Below are 20229 nucleotides of genomic sequence, written 5' to 3'. Positions count from 1 at the left end.
ATTAAAGTAATTAAAAGTAGTGCGAAATTTGATTTATAAAACTACTCAAAAGAGATGTATCTTATATCTTTTATGTAGGGTCCTTACTTTACCATTTTAGTCATATCTTTTTTTACTTTACATAATTATTTATAAAGGAATATTTTCTTTCGAGTGTTTTCAAGTGTACTGTACTTAAAGACGCCTTCGAAATGAAGTCAAAAACTATTTCAGCAAAACATATGGAAACATGTGTATGTATAACGTGAACGGATTTTCGGTATAACAACTCTGTAAGCAGATTCATGTTAAGCAATAACAGAGGTCCTTAAAACGGATTTTTTCTGTTATCTTCACAACTTCCCCACATTTTCCTCAGTGCACTTTTCACCGGGCTAGGAAAACGAAATTCGAAACTGTCCAAAGACGACAAAGGAGTGCCTGGTCGAACGTAACGGGTCGGATGAGTGATCGATGCTGTCCGGGAAGAGAGTTGCTCTTGGGGATTGGGGGACAGCTAGTGGGCTAGTGGGAACTCACCTGCGCATGATGGGCAGCGGCAGCGTGAAGCGTCCGTCGTTCATGAGAGGCGCTGGCAGCGGACCCGGCAGTGGCACCGTCGATATCACGGACGTCAGCGCTGGCGGAGGAGCCGGACTTGCATGTGCTGGCTGCTGTGCCGCCGCCGCAACAGCAGATGCCGCAACGGCAGTCGACGGGGGCGGCGGTGGCGGAGCGGCGGACATGGCCACGGGCACGGGCAGAGCAGTATAGGGCGGCGGGTAGTGGGCGTGCAGGATGTCGGGCAACAGAGCGCGTGCCAGTCCCATGGCAGCCGGATGAGGGTGGGGAAGTGGGTGGGGATGTGGGTGGTGCAGATGCGGTGGTGGGTGTAGTTGTGGCGGAGGAGGTGGGGGCGGGTGGCGTCGCGCATGGTGTGGCTGAAACTGTTGTTGCTGCTGTTGCTGCTGCCGGCGTTCCCGCCGCTCCTTGCGACGTTGCTCCCGTGTCCGGATCTGTTGCTGCTGCTGCTGCTGCTGGTGTTGCTGTTGCATGTTGGATGATGTACTGGCTGACAGATCATCCGTTTGGCATTCCGTTGAGGTGAAGGTGCGTGGGTGGTTATTATTGTAGCTGCTGCTGCTTGCATTCACACTGATTATATTCACACTGTTATCAGGCTGCACATGATTATTATTGCTGGCCGTGGATGCAGCAGCAACATGTTGCTGATCCCCTTTTGGGCAGCTACTATTATTATTGAGCCTATTTTGATTTTGAACACTTGCACTAAACACTTTGGCTGCTGCTGGCACACACTTATTGATTTCAACCACGCTGTTATTGTTGCTGATGTTGCTGTTGGTGGTGTTGCTGATGCAGCTGCTGCTGCTGCTGCTGCTGTTGTTGTTGCTGCTGCTGCTGCTGGGGGTGTAGCTGCAGTTGACAACGCACACGCCGTTGTTGTTGTTCACAATGCTCGTGGGCGAAGCCACCGAGACCCGATTGCCGTTACTAGTACCGTTAGTGTTGCCGTTGTTATTGTTGTTGTTGTTGTTGTTGTTGTTCACTTGGATCGTTAGGCTCGGCTGTCGCTGGCAGGACTTGGAAGTGGCTGTTGTTGTTGTTGCAGTTGCTGTTGCTGGCAGCACAGCAATGTTGCTAATGCTTCTAGCCTCATCGACAACTTGATTGTCGCCGCTATCGGTGCTGCTGCTGCCGGACACATTGAGGAACACACTGCTGCTGCTGCTGCTGTTGTTGTTGCTGCTGCTGTTGCTGTTGCTACAACTAGCAACAGTGTCTGCTGCCGCAGTGGCTGGCACATTTAGACGCATTTCGCTAACGGTGTCGGTGGCGTTGGCGTTTTCAATGTCCAACTGGCACTGGATCAGACCCCGTTCGAATCTGCTTTCACTCGCGCGAAATTCGGCATAGAGACGCTCGAGTTCTGCCAAACATTTGTTGGGCCGCAGCACGCTGCTGCTACTCGAATCGTCGTACAGTGGGCGATAGTTGCTGCTGCTGCTGCTGCTGTTGTAGCAATTCCGGTTGCTGCTGCTCGCGCTGTACAGCGTTGGCCCGCCGAAAGTTGCCGAGAGACTGATCGCTGAGCGCTCGCCGCTGATGTTGCTCGCGTAGCTAATGTTGCTGGCGCTGCTGGTGCTGCTGCTGCTGCTCGCTGGCGTGTTCGTGTTGCTGGCTCTCAGCAGCTCTCTACGCTCTCTGGCGGTACAGGAAACAGGTTGACTGACCTGCACTGCCACCGAGCTGGTTTCCTCATTCCCTGCCCCTGCTGCCGCTGCTGCAGCTGCTGCTGCTGATGTCGCTGTTGCAGTTGCTGCCTCATCTCTCTGTTCATTGATAATGCAATTCGCTGCGCTGCTGCCTGGGTTTTTCTCGCTTTGTTGTGATCTTGCATTCGTTGCTGGGCTTTGTGTTTCCGTTGCCGTTGTCTCAGTGTTGCTGTTGTGCTGCGTTGCAGTTGCTGGCGTGAATGGATCGCAATTCTGCGGGAGAGAGGTGGAAAAGAGAAGGAGAAAAAGAGAGAGAGAGAGAGATAGATGAGCATGAGTACGTTTTGCATATAGCGAGTGACAAGATTTACGTTTCCAGTCGTAATTAATGCTAATTGCTGGGGGATTACCCGCTGCCAGTGGGTCTCATTTTCCACCAGCATTTTCCCGCCAAAAAGGTGGCGAACGGGTACCCGTTTAGGATCCTTCGGGCGAAGCATAAATGCGCGCTTAATTGAATTAATTAAGCCAACGCATAAACATAAAACCGTCACAAGTAATTGCTGGTGTTGTTGTGGCTGCTGCTGCCTGCAAAGTGCTGATAAAGCTGTTGGTCCCTAACCGAAACCCTAACCCATACCCTAACCCAATCCCCATCGACATGGGGATGTGGGTTAAAAACCAAATGCGAATATACACACATCTCTGCTCGGTTCTGTGTGGGTTCTAATTATGTTACGCTGTGTTACTTGCATTAATTACGTCACAGAAATATAATGTGATTTACTGTTAGCCAGCCAGCAAGCCAGCCATCCCCTTCATTTTCCCTTCGAACCCGCTCGAATTTATTGTTCTAATGCTGCTCAGTCTTGTGCACTGTGCGATTGCGTTGCTCTCGAGTGCGTTGCAATCACAGCAGCAACATGCGTTGGGCGAGGGGGGTTTTTCCAGGGGGGGGGGAGGTCTGAGTGCCGAAAAACCAAACTCATCCTCGGCTAACGGTGCCTGCCAGTGGAAAAGCTCTGGCAACTTCATTACGTCTCGTCCATAAACCTCTCGTCATGAGTCAGTCGTCAAAGCCACGCACATAAGCAGTGATATGTGCCGGAAAAGGGGGAATATGTGGATCACAAGGGTACACGAATTGAAGAAGTAGTCACTCTGAGGCATTTGTCACTGCTTATTAGATTCGGCCAGCCATGAACATGAACAGATCGACGGTGGAATTGGATTAGAAATACCAGAGTTCTAAGAACATTGGATGTTTCATTTGGAAACAAACAGTAGTTTCGTTAATTGGATTACACGTACCAGAAAAGAAGTCTCTATCGACTTTCAACCCTACATAAAAGTATAGGGTATATCCTTGTGACATTCGAAAAACTCAATCGATTCTTTTCTTTAACTATCGATTTGCATACGTAGGTACAAATTGTAAAAGCGTTTAATGTTATGGCATTTTTATATGTTGTTGTTTCGTGCAATTGTTACGACTCCACGTATTTTGATAGCATTATTAGTTTTCCCAAAATGAAAACTGATATATTCGTTTTTCCTACACCCCCCCCCCCCCGAACCCTTTTGTGAAACCATTGTCATGCATTCTCCCCACCCCATTCTCAGCCCACCGCCGCCTTTGTTGCTTGTTTGTCATTTTTGTGCGGTCAATTTTCCGTTTCGCTGACGCCACATAAACAAATTATGAAGTGTGCACAGAAAACACAGCCACATGTGAGCCCCTATGCGAGAGTACTTCATGCCGTTCTTTATGCATATGCATATAAAATTTAATATGTGGAAACAAAGCCCCGCCCCCGTCCCTCTATTTCGCAGACCGCCCCCGCCCCCCCAACAGCGGACCAAGACCAACGTTCGATGCTGATAGGCAACATATGGCGCTTATCGGCGAGGGATGCTAGCGGCACTTAAGGGCCTAAGTGAAGCATTAGCCCTTATCGGGGTTACAATAGGATGGTAGCGGTGCTATGCGGTGCGGTGCAGGGGGGATATAGCGCGGAGTACGGGGCTGTCAATGGGCTCGATAAGGCGACAGTTCGACTTGGCGCTCCCATTTCGCGCTCGAGTCCCACAGTTTCCCATTGGCGGCGCCAAGTAATTCATGCTGAGCCCTTGACATCAAATTTGATGGTGCTCCATTAAGGAGCTGAAAGTATCGGTGGGGTGGGTTGGATATGATATTCCATTTTCACCTGCAGATGGCGCTAGGTGATTGCTGAAAGGTAAGCATAATCTTGGTATCTCCAAAGGAGTTGCACTTAATGCCTCATAAAAAGTGACACTTTTAAGAGTGCACTAAATAGAAACCAGGTCACACTTTATTAACAAAGAGTCCTAAACACTTTGATTGGCTTTGTGGGAAATGGATTTCACTTACCTGCGAAATGTAGTCATCCGTAAAGGAGCGCCGTAGACCCAAGCCAGCGGGAACATTAGCCGTTAGTGGTGCAGCCTTGGATTCAGTCTCATCCAGATCCCGATCCTGACCCCCTTCTCGATCCGGATTCTGATCCTCTGCTACTGCTTTCGTTGGCGATCGTTGCGATCTATCACATGGTTCGAGAGCCACTCCCACTTCCCCGCTGGTCTTGAGGATCAGAGACGTGGCAGGTGGAGCTCCAATCTTGGAGCTGGAGGCGTTGTACAAGGAGTCGTAGGAGGGTGGTTCCTTGATTGAAGTAGCGGCCGAGGAGCACCATTGAGTTAATGTGCGGGTGGGGCTTCCCTGGTAGGCGGGGAACGAGTAGCGGTTCCGCCGGCCACCCACTCCGCTGGCGGAGAAGCTCACCTTGGCCAGGGGATCGAAGCCGGCGATGGCCGCGTCGAAGGCGCTTAAACTAAACGGGGGAAACGAAGGCACGGGGGGCAGAAGCAGGGCGGATCCGCTGTCCAGCGCCTGCTGGTGGTGGGCGAAAAGCGGGAGGTGGGCGTGGTGGGGGTGGTTCAAGGCCGAGGCCTCGTAGCTGCTGTGCGACTTACGCAGCTGGCGATTGAGCCGTTCGTCGTCGTCCTCCTCTTCGGCCTCCTCCTCCGATGAGCTGGGCAGGGGTGTGCGCTCATAGGGCGTCCAGAGCATGGAGGAGAGCGCCTCCTCCACGTCCGGCGGTCGCTGGCGGTGCATTCCACTAGCCAATCCCCCTGACCCACCTCCTGCCCCCGCTCCCTGCCCATGGCTGGGTGTATTCCGTTCCGACAAGGACATGCTGCAGTGGTGGTCAGATTTCGAAGCCTCATCGCTCCGCTTTGTTCCACATCAGGTGCTTACATGGTGGGATATCCTAAAAAAATATATAATATTTATGATTAGGAGTTTTAGTAGTTGTTTAAGCTAGTAAGTTAACTATGTTATCTATATTCACATAATTTTTGTATTCACTGCATCGTTTGAATAGAAGTCAAGTTCAAACCTTGCCTAATAAAAGGAAAACTTTATTGTTTATTATTTATTTATTTATAGTTAATTCGTACTCTTTTTCCATTTCCTCATATCAAAAGGTTTTTTTGTTAACCTTAGTGGCCTTTCCCCCTTAAAAAATCATGTACATCCTTTCTTAAATCCTTGCGAATATCTCATACACTTATAAGTCTGCATGCAGACTTTCAGTTTTCTTGTCGATCGAAAAATGAAACCCTGCAATGTTCCATAAAAAACCAGGCATGTATCAGCTCGAATTGTAAATGGAAACTGAAAAACTTTTAACTAAGCAAATGGCTGACAAATTAAACGCTTACCATGCCCCAATTTCGAGTCCAGAAACTTTTCAGCCCGACTCGGCCTCTTCCAATTTGATAAATTGCGATTAAAGCATTTGAAATCGGTAGAGCTGGATGGTAAGAGGTTTTCTAATAGAATATGCCGCCGGCGGGGGGTTTCTTTTTTTCTCTGGCAAAGGGATGGGCTGGGGTGAAAAAAAAACCTAAAAATGGAAAACCCCAAAACGAAATAAGCCAGCAGACATGAAAAACAAGCATCCGTTTTGTGGAAAATATATGCAGAAAAGTTTGCGATGCAAAGTTTTTGGCAGACTCGTCCTCTCTCGATTTTCCTCCTCTTTTGCCCCAAAGGAGTTAGGGAAAACTTTGCCGCACAGGGCGGAAAATCGAGTGTGTGTGTGTGCGTGTTTAGGCCGTGCCAAGCCAAGTTTAAACTGGCATCGAGTGGAAGGGAATGGCTTGACTGCCATACGACTAAACGAGAGACATCGAAACGGAAATGGCTGGCCATCCAGTTGACTGCTGCAATGGCATTGCCACAACAGCAAGTGCACTGAGAGAAAATGCAGCTAAACAGGTCTAGTTTATAACTTCAAAGTTGATACAAAAATTAAATACGAATGCAAATATAATAAGCAGATTTAAGAAACCATTTACACATCTGTGTAACAGTATGCAACAATACAAGTATATGTCCTATAGTCCAAAGGAATCCCTGACCACTCTGCCAACTGATACATTTTCAATAGCATTCAAAAGTTAACCACAAATAGGAAATTAACTGTGGCAGTGCAGCAATGGGGCAAGTTGAAGGCCCTTGAAGAAGTCGCTATTCCAGCTATGTGTTGCATATCCCGGGGCGCTTGAGTGTTCTAATTTTTTCACTCGCCACCCGGTTGGCCCCTTCTTCCGGCCCGTCTTTCAACCATTCTCGGCCTTCTTTTCAGGGCTTCAGTGTGTTTGTGGGCTTCCACTATTGAATTGGGTTCTTTCTGCTGTTCTTTATTTTTTGTCGTGTTTTTTGTGTTATGCTTAAATAAAGATTTGTGTTAGTGTGTTTCATTGTTGCTGTTCATCTTACTTTTTTTTTGTTGTTGCTGGCTTGCGCACTTTCCTTGTGTTTGTTTGGCAAGTTTATGTGTGCAGTGGCGTCCTTCATTGTTATCATTCTCAATGCTCGCTATTGCATTGTTGTATCGAAGGAAAAGGAAGCCCCGCACTCACACTCACACACTCACACACACACCCACAATGGCATTGGGGCCGAATTAATACGTATGTGCAAAAATTGAGAGTGAGGCTGAATGAGAGAGCGTGTGTAATATGCATGTTACCTACTTTTGTGAGCTTTTAATTAACAACAATCCCCGCACAACAAACAAAGGCGAGAAGAAAGGGGCGGCAGAAAGCCTTGAATTCGAGAAAGGCCTTGTTTGCGTGTGTTTCTTTCAGCTTGTTGAATATTTTATTTCAATTTGTGTGGGATTTGCAGCAGCTTTAAATGACATTCTCCAATTTTCGCCCACTTTGAGCACTAATGAGGCCTAATTATATCGAAGTTCTGAATGAATTTTGCAGCCATTTTGTAAGTTAACTTGATTCAAAGAGAAAATCGCCACAAAGGAAATAAATAAACAGAGAAATATTCAAATATTTACGCAGCGGAAACTCAGCGAAAAGTCTGCGGAAAACGTCGTCCAAATGAGCACTGCACCATTCAATGGAATTATTTACATAAATATTCACAGAGCGACCAAGTTGCTGGCATATTTTATTTTTTATTTCTATGTGCCATTTTTATTTGACTAGACGTGCGTCGTCAGTCAATCATGCTCCAGAACTTTCTGCCGCTGGGGAATTTTTATTTCAGCCCCCCTGCCAGAAAGATGGAGCTGTTGCTGAGAAAAAGAAAACTTGGCAGTAGCAGCAGCGGTAGGAGCAGCATCGTTGCCATCGACAACTGAGCACAGTGGAAAATTGCTGCCAGTATGTTTGTAATGCAAACAAACTTTATCTAATTAAAGGAACACGTGTTACCCAACACGCCCCCTTTTCCGTCTAGGGAGCATCTTGACGCCGTCTTTGGGGATCGAGGTCTATATCTTCGTCCGAATATTGCTGGGATGCCAGCAGCTGCTTTACTTTGATGACGAGGCACTCGAAATGCTTTTGATGTCTCACTTTGCATTTGCCGATTCGACAGCTTCGCATGTGAGTGTGTGGATGTGATTGTGAGTGTGCGAGTATGAGTGTGCGTGTGTGCGTAACTTCCGTTTCCTGTGGCCCCCTAGGCTGCCAGCGTTACGTCCCCCTCTTCCGGCTGACTGAGCGTCGTCGTCTCTAGTCTGGCACTGTCGAGTGCCTTTTGAGTTGTTTGTCAATATGTAGACCATTATTCAATCAATATATTGACACACATTTCATTTCCTCTCGACAAACGCCCGCCGCCATACTGGCAGTCCTTCGAGTGGAGGCCACCATCTCCCCTCTGGCCCATAATCCGGCCAAGTGCTAATCGCAAACAAAGTAGTTTTTGCTTGAGTTCCATTTCAATTTCTTTTGACGTCTCACCCGCTCATTTTGGCCCATTTTTATGGCCCGTGGCTGTTTGGTTTTCGCTACGCCTTCGCCGCCACTTCCTTGCGAATCCATCCAATTCGATTCGATTGATTCCTTCGTCTCAGCTTTACGTACTTTGACACACTTCCAAGGCTCCGTGATGCCTGTGCCCCCAGGGACTTACATTTCCGCTTAACTATTGTTGGCGGGGCAGGAGTTCTTAGGGATCGAGCGGAGGGGATGGTGGCAAAGGAAAGGGAAAGCGGAGAGTATACTCCTCAAATTGAATTTGAAGCCGGGTTCCCTTCTCTGTTATTTGCACACGAGCCGATATTCCACTTCTTGTGCCTTCCCATTTTTAATTTAATTCGGCATTCGGCGCCTTTTGCTTTGGCACTTAAAAAGTTTTTCCCAGTGCCCGAAAGTAGGCAACGCATCCCGACCCGTATTCGATATAGGAAAAAATCGTGTCAGTTAATGCACTGTGGGAAAAATAGTATTTAAGGAAATAAAAGTAAACTTTAAAAGTGGCCTTAATACTTTTATTTTATATGATGAAAGTTTACATTAATAAAGAGCACTAACACATATAGATTGGTTTACTTAATAGTTCAGAAAACACAGTATTACGTATTTCAAATCGTTGTATGTTTCAATCATTTTAAAATTGCATTGACACAAAACCAGCAGACAGGTTGCTCAAAACAAACTAAATTTAGTAAAATATTATTTCATGCTTTAATTTAATTTTGCTTTTAATTCTGTACTATTTTTTCTCACTGCTCTGGCATCGAAATGCGCAAACGAATGCGATCGAGTTGCTAAATCACTTAAGCCATTCAAGTTTCGTTTCGATTTTGAAGCGAGGCAAGGAACAGAGAAATTGTGATAGAGAGATTACTTTTGTAGTTGGGAGATTTGTTAGGGAAAGCTGGAGTATCAGTGCTGCGGATTGACTTCTGAGGCATGCCCCAATAATCCGCACTGAAGAGATGAATTCCCAAGGCCCGTGCACTGCATAATTAAGTGCGGTATTCAATTTAAGTTTTTCCTACTTCTCCTAGGGCTTCAATTAACGAACTAAAAACAAGCTGCTAACTTGGTCAAAACAAAGAAGGGCTGCAGCGAAAGGTGCTCTCCACTTACCATGCAGTTCGCCTGCCCTTCGGATCCTACCGTTGTGAGGGGCAAATACAAAACAGGACCTTAAAGCTGCTTTGACTGGCGGCTGCTCTTCAAAGTTTCAAGGCTCTGGCCAAGTTTTTTTTTGTCCACCTCGAGTCCTTTGCGAATGTCAGGGGCGGCGGCGACGGGGGCGTTGTGATGCGCTTAATTATGCTAAAAGCAGGCAGCAACTTTGCCAGCTACAGAAATGAATATTTACACCTGCCCGGATGCAAATGTGCCGCCAATGTCAAAGCCATTCAGTGTCGTAGTGCCAGAGGTAAACAAAACTCCGATATGTATCTTTTGGCACTATTCAATGCTAGTGATTTTATTTAGTTAACGTGTTTCACAAATCACTTTCGAGTCCAAAGTTTTTGGGCTGCTCGTAAACTCTTTTAATGTTCTCAAACACTTTTAGAAGCCGCAGCTATTTCTCACTTCTTACGACTTTTGGGAATTGTCCCGTTGAAGACCGGAAAAACACTGCACAGGCTTTTGCGACGGAAAACGCGAACGAACTGACTGGCTGGGAAACTGAACAATGGCTTTTCAATGCTAACTTGGCTCGGGCTTGGAAAACTCAACACGCGCTCTCTGCCATTTTTTGGTGAGTCTGCGCACGCTTTTCCGCGCTCTGTTAATCTGCACGTGCATTTCACTTCCAGGAAAATCGTCCCGCATCCGCTACCAACCGAAATGTGTGTGGAAAATGTTTGTTTACATTTGGCAGAAAGCAGCTGGAGAAGGAGGCGGAAGGACTTGTGGGAATCGGGCCCCAATTGGATGTTGCCTACTTTTGGGCCCGTGAAATATGACTTCTGCAATCGAAGTGGAGATGCAATTGCATTTGGCCTAAAGGCCTGCAACCAGCTGTTCCGGAAGCGTTAGTTAGGCTAGTAAGCCGGGCTAAAACCGATTGCCGACACAGCTTTGACACAGCCTCCATCCATCTAATGAACAGCCGCCTTTCGCCGGCTGCTGATGGACAAAGTTTTTTAATTATCATTAATGAACTCGCAGGGCGCAATCATTGGCCAAGTTGTGCTTTGCAATTATTTTAATGTTCAATGAGGTTGCTGCAGCAGTCATCGCCAATGATTTATTACCGCCCCCTTAGCTTTTCCGAAGGCCATGGCCGTCGGAGTCCAGAGTCCATAGTCCAGAGTCCAAAGTCCGAAGCCCAAAGTGTGTGTGAGTTGCCGGCATTGGCAATTAGATAGCTGAAGGGAGGGGAGGTAGCGGGAAGGTCCATGAAACAGCGTTTATGTTTAATGCGTTATAATGGCCGTTGTAAGTGTACATAAGTTGATATAAAAGTTTTATGGCCCAGGCGTGAGCAGCCTCCGGGATCCGATATGGAAAAAGGAAAATGCGGGACGGCAAAACCGAAGGGGCAGGGAAACGGGCTGGATAGTAAAACCACAATGGAGCACAGCGAAAACAAACAAATCGATGAGTTATTCCCAAAGTTAAGGCAATTGAAATTTAGATTTAATTTCACTCTCGACACTCTGGTCAGAAAATAAATTATTGACTTTCCAATTGAATTATTGCCACTGCCGGCTAAAGCTACAAATTTATGATTTTTGTTATGTCTCTTTTTGGCTGGAAAACCCCAAAGATGGGCTTTTTTGAGGTTCTCGATCGGGATCAAGCTGGAACATAAATAATTTAGCCCAGACCTTTTATTGAATTACTCTGATATTGCCAGCCATAAATTATGTATATTCAACAATTTTCCATAATTTATGCGTGCTTCAAAACAATTTAACCCCCCGCCCGCCACATGAAACACATCGATGGAAATAATTTCAATAGAAAGACCTAAGCGTATGCGGCGGCCAAACAAACACGCACGAATGCCTCCCCAAAACACGCACACAACCACACACACGCACTTTCAACCGCCCACGCACACAGCCACACGCGTACGTGTGCTTAGACAGATATCCGTATCTATAACTGCCTCACAATTGCATCGCACTTGCCACGGAAAGACCGATAAAAGAATAAACAAGGAATTTGGGGTAAAAGCGTCCATAAAACACACTTTCAGTTAACTTATTTATTATATATATTTTAATGAAAACAACGTGCAACATACAAACTTTAAAGAAGGGAAATTTTCTTACATCTCCCATATGACTTGATTAAATCATCATGGAACTTTAATCAGCATATGCAGCAAACAAAAATGTTTTAAATATAAGATCAAATAGGTTTCTTAGCAAAGGAAAGGAATATATTGTAGATGGGTGTTACCCCTTCATAGGGCAGTGCCCTTAACCACTTCCATTTCGCTTTTACAACCCTGCCCTTGCAAGTGAGCCGAAGGACCCAGACCCCATTTATGACATATGCGCAGGTCGAAGGGCAGTGGTGGGGGAGTAGGGCCTGCAGCCGGCAGACGCATCGCCAGGACAACTCCAATCCCCTTTCGCCGATCCAACCCCAATATCCCCGCCCCCCTTTTCAGCCACCAGAGGCAGTGGCAAAAAATCTTCGGTTTAAGCGATTTCGCCTGCTTGGGGCAAGAAGTTTTTCCTTTTGATGCCGCTGTCGCTGGCGTTGCATGGAAAATGGCTGTATATGAATCGGAATCCGCAGATCCACACTTTCCCACCCCATGGCAAAGTGTGGCAGTTGGGGAAATTGGGAAAAGGAGGTTGGGGCAGCTAGGTAACCGTAAAATAGAATGGAAATGGGAATGAGGGCGCTGGGGTACTGGAGCGGGGTGAAAGGCAAGAATTGCAATAAAACATAAAATTGCTGACTTCAATTCGTTTGCCATTTAGGTTTCGTTTTCCATTTTTTTCCCATGGCCCAGATGGGCCATCTGACGTGCGTGCGTGTGTGTGTGTTTGTAAGTGTGTGTGTGGGTGGCATAAGGGTGAGTGGGCGTGTAGAAGGGCGTGTGGCAACCTGCGTTCGCCCCTTTATATATTTTATTAGGTTTTATTTGATTTACACTTGTTTTGTGCTGAAAGCACTTCGCCCACGGACTGTGAGTGCATGGGTGTGTGTGTGAACGGAAGAAAAAGAGTGAAAGAAAAGGAAAGTGGGAGTGCGATGGAAAAACTTCCGCTCTTTCCATTTAAATATAAAAATTGGTAGATCTATGCTGGAAATATTTAAAGCTAAGCATAGTTTTTGACAATTACTAATACTTTTTTACTGTAAACTGTAGTGTAAAATCATTTTATCTAATTAACCTATATTAATAGCTATTTAAAGAAAGAACACAGAAGAAGGCTATAGTAGAGTATCAGATACCCATAAGTCAGCCAACAGAACAGGAAGTCAGAAAATTCAGATTAAAAGCCCAATTGAAAGATTAGGAAATATTTAAATAGAAAGTAACAAATATGAGTCGGGGGTATACATACATCCCGAGCGAAAATAAAACCCTTTCTGTCCAGAACTGTATGAAGGCAGTTTATACGCAGAAGTTTCCCGTGTTGAGAATGAAAATCCTTCCTGCCGCTACCAGCTAAAGCACAATTAATTAAGCACGCACAGTGGAAGCACAAAGATTTTAATTAAAAATTTGCTGAAGCTGCACAAGTGTCCTGCATCCGCCACCCACACCCCTTCCATCCTCCCTTCATATAGCATCCTTTGTGGAGCCATCCGAGTTGCACTTTGTTTCATTATTTCATTACATGCCTGAGCTCCAATTGTAAGGCTTTCAATTTAAGCCGAAAACTGATGAACGGCAATTGGTAATTGCCAATTGACAATTGTCGATTGGCCATACAATCGCCATACTACCTGCATCCATTCAATGCCACCCACAATGGCGCCACTTGCGCCACCCATTTTTCAATCGACACCCTTGACACACTGAGCGGTAACAAACATTGAGCTTTTTGTTCCACTTCCCCGGAGATAACCTTTATCAACTTATGGGTTAACCCATCCATTGGAGAGGCAACTGTCTCAGCGGGAAATTCTAAAGAGCTGCCTTTGGGCCTTAAGGTGTTAATGAGTGCGATAAGATCCAAATTAGAATATTCATAATTCATCGTGTTTGCGGGGCGCTATTCAATGCAAGCTGCTCTTTGCCGGCCATGTTTGCTCAGGGCTGCAGGCCATTTTCTGTATGACGGCCCTCTTAAATCGATTTTATGATCCCTACACACATTCAATAATGTTTAAGTGCATTTGGTAAATAGAAAAGGCTTATTTCCACAATTAGTTTTTATAGTGAAATTAAAATTTAAAGCCAATTAGGCTTTAAATTCAATCCATCTCTTTGTATTTACGCTTATTTATGTCATATATGCAATTCATACTTGATGGCGTGCTATTGATAATAAATTTATTTAGGCCTTCACCATATTCAAGAATGCTTAAATTTATTAATATCTGTAAATGAATTGAGGCGAGCTCGATTGCATAACCAACTTAAACTGGCCAACTACCGAATAAACGGAGTACATATTCACTCACCTGAAACTTGTTCTCCTACCCGTGAACACCTGTGTTTGCTTTTAAGCTTAGTGCCAGCAGTCCCAAAGACAAAAACAGCTTCACACGCTCAACTCTTGTCCTTAACTGTCCGTGTCCGGAACCGTACTCCAAGCACCAGACCCACAACTCCAGTCCACCGTGCTCCATGCTTGTGGGTCCGCAGGTATTAAGGTCAGAAGTATAAAACATGCAAAGCTGCCGGGCAGCATCACCTCGAATCCTGGCCAGAGGGCAGAAAACGCAGGCAGTCCATCACAAAAACAAACACCCGACGAGTGTTAACCGACTCGGACTACGATTTCGACCAGTGCACTATAGGCTGAATGGTAACTTTTTGTGGTTAAAATTAATAACATCACAACGGAGAGAGATATATAGTTTCTGTTTTTTGTATTGGGTTACACTAAAGTAAAGTAAAATGAAATTTTCGGGATCAATTTTTGATTTGTATTCTTAATAGGTGTTCTTCTTACAAAGTTAAAATCCTAACAGCTGTATGGTTAAAAAATGGCTTTTCGGGACTACGGGACCGAGTACATTTTGGCCACAAAAAGGTACCATTCAGCCTATAGTGCAAAGGTTTACCCGGAAGCGAGATAGCTGCTGAATCATAGTGTTACAGCGCAGTGCAGTGGTTTTATAGTGACTTGGCTTCTGGAAAATGGAAAATATTTAATAAAATCAAACCGCTCGTCAGAAAAGGAAATGTTATTTAAAATGAGCATTCAAATTTAACATATAGAAAAATGAGATATGATATATTATTTAATGTTTTCAATTATTTATTATGAAAGAGGGTTTAATATAAAGTGAAAGTGCGATTGCTCAAAGTTCAGCATGTATTTATCTGGCTTTTCTATGCCCTCTTTCAGCTTAGACTGTATTTGAGATACCACTTCTGATAGGTCATCCCCTAAAAATTGCATTTGAAGAACCTAATTAAATACCTTTCTCAAAAGATGGCAAAAAATGCTTGGGAAAGCATCAGTGTTTTGGCTGGGACTGTACTGGCTCATAGTCGGGAATTTCTCTTATGATGTGCCCATAAATATGCTACACATTGGCGTTGGCTCGTCCACTCCTTAACCCTCCGACGGCTCCAACGCCCCTTTCGACCCCCTCACTTACGACCCCGGACTTTGATGTTTTCGCTGCGTAGGGAAGCAGTTTAGACGGACATACTCCCTTGTCATTTGCGGTTGCTCTGGTTTCCGGTTACACACGCACACACAAACCAACACACTAGCACTTCCACACACACACACACACACACACACACTCAGCCATGCATATGCATATGAAAGTGTTTGTGTGCGTGTGTGTGAAGTTTGGCTTGTCTGTTTTGATCCCTTGTTAATAATATAAATGATGATTTATGACCCTGGAAGGAGGTCCAGCGGAGCCACAGCGATTGTTGGCCGTGGGGTCAGCAAGGGGTCACTGGTCATGGGCGTGGGGTCAGGGGATCCGTGAGAGACAATAGTCTAATGAATTATTGATCAACTTAAAGATGGCCACAACTGGCAGCCTAATTGTCAATTACCCACCCAGACAGTTAAGCGAACCTCAAGCGGTTCATGTTTTTCATGACTCCCAGAATATTTCGCTTAGCACAAACAAAACATAAAGCGTTTCCACCCCGCTTTTGGCAGAAGAAAATATTTAAAGCATTTGCCAGCACATTAAAATCGAATTTTGCATAGCAAAACAGCGAAATAATAAAAAATTGAAACCACGCCGAGGGAAAGCCGAGCACAAGGAAGAGCTTGGAGGGCATAAAAAAGCCACAGGGCTCGGTTCTGTGACCCACAGCATAAAACAGTAACAAAAACAACGAAAATTTATGCAAACGAATTAAATTGGCAGGCTGGCGGGAAGCCAGAAGCGCTCTGAATCAGAAACACAGGACCAAAACCGGGACCAGGATCAGCGCCCACCCGCTGATTGCGCCCATCCCGAGCATAATGATATAATACATTATTTTTCCAAATTTAAATATTTACCCAAACTCACCTTCGCACGCGGTCGAAAACAATTCCACTTACGGCCGATAAGCGCTGGCCCCACGGCCACAAACTTTGGCAATTAACCACCCAAAAAAAGCGAAGAGCCAAGCAAATCGAAGCCAACCACGAGGACCCACCTAATTGGTATGCCCCCAGAGTTCAGATCGTTTACGCAACACACAACAGCCAACAACACACGATGCCTGCTTATGAAATTGAAAATTGCACAGAGCGACAATAATTCATTTCCTCGCAACGAAAGCCTAGACTATAGCTATAGCTATGGCCATATCATAAGTCAGAGTCAGCCCAGAAATATAACAACAGACGACGCATGCCAAGCACATATATCATCCTGCCAGTGGAGCGTGAATCGAAATGGAACTGGAGCTGGATTTGGTGCTGGGGCTGGAAAACGAGTGCCAAAATGGGGTATGGGTGCAGCGAAATGAAAATAAACAAGCCGAAAAGCGATTCATGGCGAGCGAAAAAGGTTAACACCACACACAGGGTCAAGGATCTACGCGTGGGAAAATAAGTAATACAAAATAATTTAAAATTTCAGAATTAGATAGATAATATTTTTAATATTCATTATAATGTCTGTTAGCATACTATATGCTTGTAGAGTTATAATAATAGAAATCTCCTAAGTATTTCAAATCGATTAATACCCATTATTAAATATGAAACCATTTGTTTACAATTAATTGGTTATCCTAAGTCCTGCCAATATTAACGTCTATATTGCCTTATTCAAAAACGTTTTCTTTATAAGTTCTGAAAGCATTTAATATCAGAAATACGCCCGCAACATGCTGTTCCTAGCAACTATTGGAATGCTTTCCGCCAAATAAGTAAATTCCGCTCCGGTCTCCCAGCTACCCAGCTATTTCTTGGAATCAGGAACTGACTCAGACCCATGGAGAATTCCGCGGCGGGAAGTTTGGGAGTGAATGAGTGAATGACAAGGAAGTAGCCCGCTGTGCTCCAACCCCCTAGCCACCTCCACCTCCCCCACGCCCCTTCGCACGTGGCGAATTTCCATTGTTTGCAACAAGGCAGTGTCCTTAGGCCAATGCATTTGATTGTGTTTGTTAGCCCACACAATGGTGGGGTGCTGCATAATGGTATTGGTGTTAGAGTCGGTGGTGTCTGTGTCTGTGTGTGCGTGTCGTTGTCTTGACTTCCTGGGGAATTGTTGCTGCCGTGTCCCCATTTACATGTACCCCTGGCCTGTCCTTTCCGGCGGCTTCTTCCTCTTCTTGTGGCGGGCCCATAACACGGTTATTGCATTAAGTAAAGTTGTAGCCTAGATTTGAACGCCGCCCAACCGCCTATACATTCAACCGCCCAACCGCCCATCCGCCCAACCACCCCCATCCAAGGACCTTCGCTTTGTTTAAACATTCAACTTTCATTACCTCTCCTTTTGGCAGCCGCATTTTTCCCACACCACCCAGCGAACGCCCACTTTTGCATATTTAATAAAGTTTTCAGTTAATTTTCATCATTCGCATTATTTTCGCGGCACATGCGTGTTAACAATTTATTCCGCGACGCCATCCATTCATCTTTTTTTGGCCCGCAGCATCCTAAATATTTATGAGCCAGTTTGGAGCTCTTCAGAGCGGTAAATATTTAAAGGGTCATATATTTTTCAGCCGGCACAGCTTTAAAAGTATCTATTATAGTTCGACACACGCGTAATTTGCCGTCGAATAATGCGATAATAATAATTGGATGCTCGGCGATGATATAATTAAAAGTGACAACTTTTCGTGTTCATGGCTAAAATGCTTTAATGCGAATGGCCAGCCAGCGGGCTGTGGCCAGTGGGTTGAAAAGGGGTGGGACTCCTCCATAAATGGGGGTCGTGACACGACAAAGTCATCCAGGCTGACACTAACAAGCGAATGCGGCATTGTTGCTCCCCGAAATACCAAATACCAAATTCAAACCCGAGTGGATGTCCCGAATCGCAATGAAAACATCCCATGGAGCAGAGCCAGTGCCACCAGAATGCATTCGCCCCGGAAAAAGCGAAAAACGAAAACAATGTCAAACACATCAAAGTCAAGCAGCGATTTCCCAACCCGAAAAACGCCCACTCCTATGCAAATGGCAGGCAAATCAACTGAAAAATCACAACAAAAAGTGGCAGAAAAAAATATATATATGTATGTATGTATGTACGTTGATGCGAAGGAAAACGTTGGCGGCGAAAAAGTAAAAGGCAAAAATGTCGAGGGAAAAAGTGCAGTTTTGGCAAAAATGGAAAACGATGTCAAATGCAAATTGACAGCTTTCAATATCAATTCCAAAACAATCGGCGAACTGCACGCGAGGGAAATGAAATGCCAGCGCGAGCGAAGTAAAATCAATTTTCCTCGTCACGAGTGCATCAGACAGAGAAGACAGCCTTACAATCTCTCCATCCCTCTCTCTCTCTTTCGGGCATTTTCACTAACAGAACGCTCGCCATGTAACACTTCAACTTCATTCGATTGAAGCCATTCAAATGCAATCAAACGGCTTGACAGGTTAAATTAATTAAACCGGATTTATGTGGATACTTGGGACATCAGAAATGGACAATCCATGGCTCACTTTGCTGTGGGTTTGGGCAGTTGCTTTTGATGCGGTTTCCCTGCGTCTTAGTCGCATTTCTCGAATGCCAAAGGCCAAAGGCCAGGAGCCAGGAGCCAGGAGCCAGGAACCAAATCAAAGCAAAGTCCAAAGGTCCTGAGCCATCACCAAGAAGGATCTCATCATTGCCGTGCGGCTGATGTGTGCGGTTTGACTGCATTTCGCAAATTACCCTTGTGGTGAGCTCTGGCCGTCAGTGTTTGTCAATGGAATAAGTATTTAATCGCAAAATGAGTAATTTGCATAAATTCGGCTCAGGGGCTGAACTTGGACTGCATTTGCATTAGCAGCGATAAGGATGTATCAGCATTTAAGTCCAAACGCCCTTCCAACCCCCCCAACCCTCGTTATCTTGCTATCCACAGCAGCAGCGAATTCGAGTCGAGAAAATTGCGCAACTTGGTGCATTTCAACGGCAAATTATTAAACCTGCCGCCGAGGCAGGCAGGCAGGCTCTAAGGAAACGAGGAAAAGCGGAAAATCGGACCGAGGAAATATAATGCGAAGGGGCATAAATTCAGGGCATAAATTTCAATGCCCCTTGTGCGCATTTTTCTTATCGTCAGGAAATTCCATGTAAGAGTTCGCAGACGAATCGAATCGAATCGTATCGAACCGAATCGATCCGGGCCATGGCAACGTTATGAAAATTATGAGGGCTCCACGGGGACGAGCCATCGATTTTTGCTCAAGTTCAGGGCGGAAAACATAATGGCGAAATAAAGCTGGAAAAGTCAGTCGAGCGGCGAGCCGTAGATTTGTAATTACGGGATTAGTCCGGCTCATACTCGATTGGCTCTGCTACCCGATGTGCAAACACAGGCGACGACGACACGTGACCTCTGGAAACCGGAATCTAATTTGCAATTAGATATGTTTTCCAACCAACCCCGACTCCATGGGCGTCTTTGAAGTGGCTGATAAATCCAGTTTGCGGTGTACAAATTATGACTTCCCCTTGTCTTTGACGCTTGTGGCCATCAATTTGTTAACAAATCGCTAAAACAAATCATCAAACGCATCAGCTCACGCGATTTAAATGAAGTGGCCGTAGTTTTTAAAGCACCAAGTGGGGTTGGGTGAGATATGTACATCTATCTATTTGTATCGCTGGCACTCGGAAAATTCTGCTTTCCATTCGAGTGAATTTCCAGAGACGCAGCAGCCAGCCATGACGAATGCGGGAATTTGGGCCGCCTCTCATCCGCCGCTGCGGCTGTGGCACGAAAATTCATGAAAAACTTGGCTGCCTTTGAGGGTTCTTGTAGGGGGGTATTGAAGCCAGAGTCTCTGCACCGCCGTTATTCTTTATAATTGCGCATATGACCCCGATTAATACAGTTCGCTGAGCAATTCGCCAGCCAACTTAGCCGAACTTGGCCGTCTGTCGTCTTGGCCTTGTCTAAATGCTAAGTTGTGGGCCAGTG

The 20229-nt window shown here is 45.5% G+C and overlaps 1 protein-coding gene across 2 annotated transcripts in view; it reads right to left on the bottom strand.

Moving 5' to 3' along the window:
* The window catches only part of CG30089 (uncharacterized protein), a 34664-nt gene extending 24465 nt beyond the window's left edge, over positions 1 to 10199 (bottom strand). The window contains exons 1-3 of one of the 2 annotated variants that reach the window (NM_137212.4): positions 9654 to 10199; positions 4612 to 5512; positions 520 to 2489 (exon numbers count right to left, since the gene is read on the bottom strand). In NM_137212.4, coding sequence (NP_611056.2) covers positions 520 to 2489; positions 4612 to 5436 — 2795 coding nt within the window. In that variant the 5' untranslated portion in view covers positions 5437 to 5512; positions 9654 to 10199. Of the gene's footprint in view, positions 1 to 519; positions 2490 to 4611; positions 5513 to 9653 lie in introns of those variants that run through there. The other variant, NM_001299537.1, reaches the window with a different exon arrangement.
* Positions 10200 to 20229: the final 10030 nt, after the last annotated feature.

This window comes from Drosophila melanogaster, chromosome 2R (genome assembly GCF_000001215.4).
Source record: "Drosophila melanogaster chromosome 2R".
In the NCBI taxonomy this organism is placed as follows: domain Eukaryota; kingdom Metazoa; phylum Arthropoda; class Insecta; order Diptera; family Drosophilidae; genus Drosophila; species Drosophila melanogaster.
This window is presented reverse-complemented; position numbering and strand designations above follow the sequence as displayed.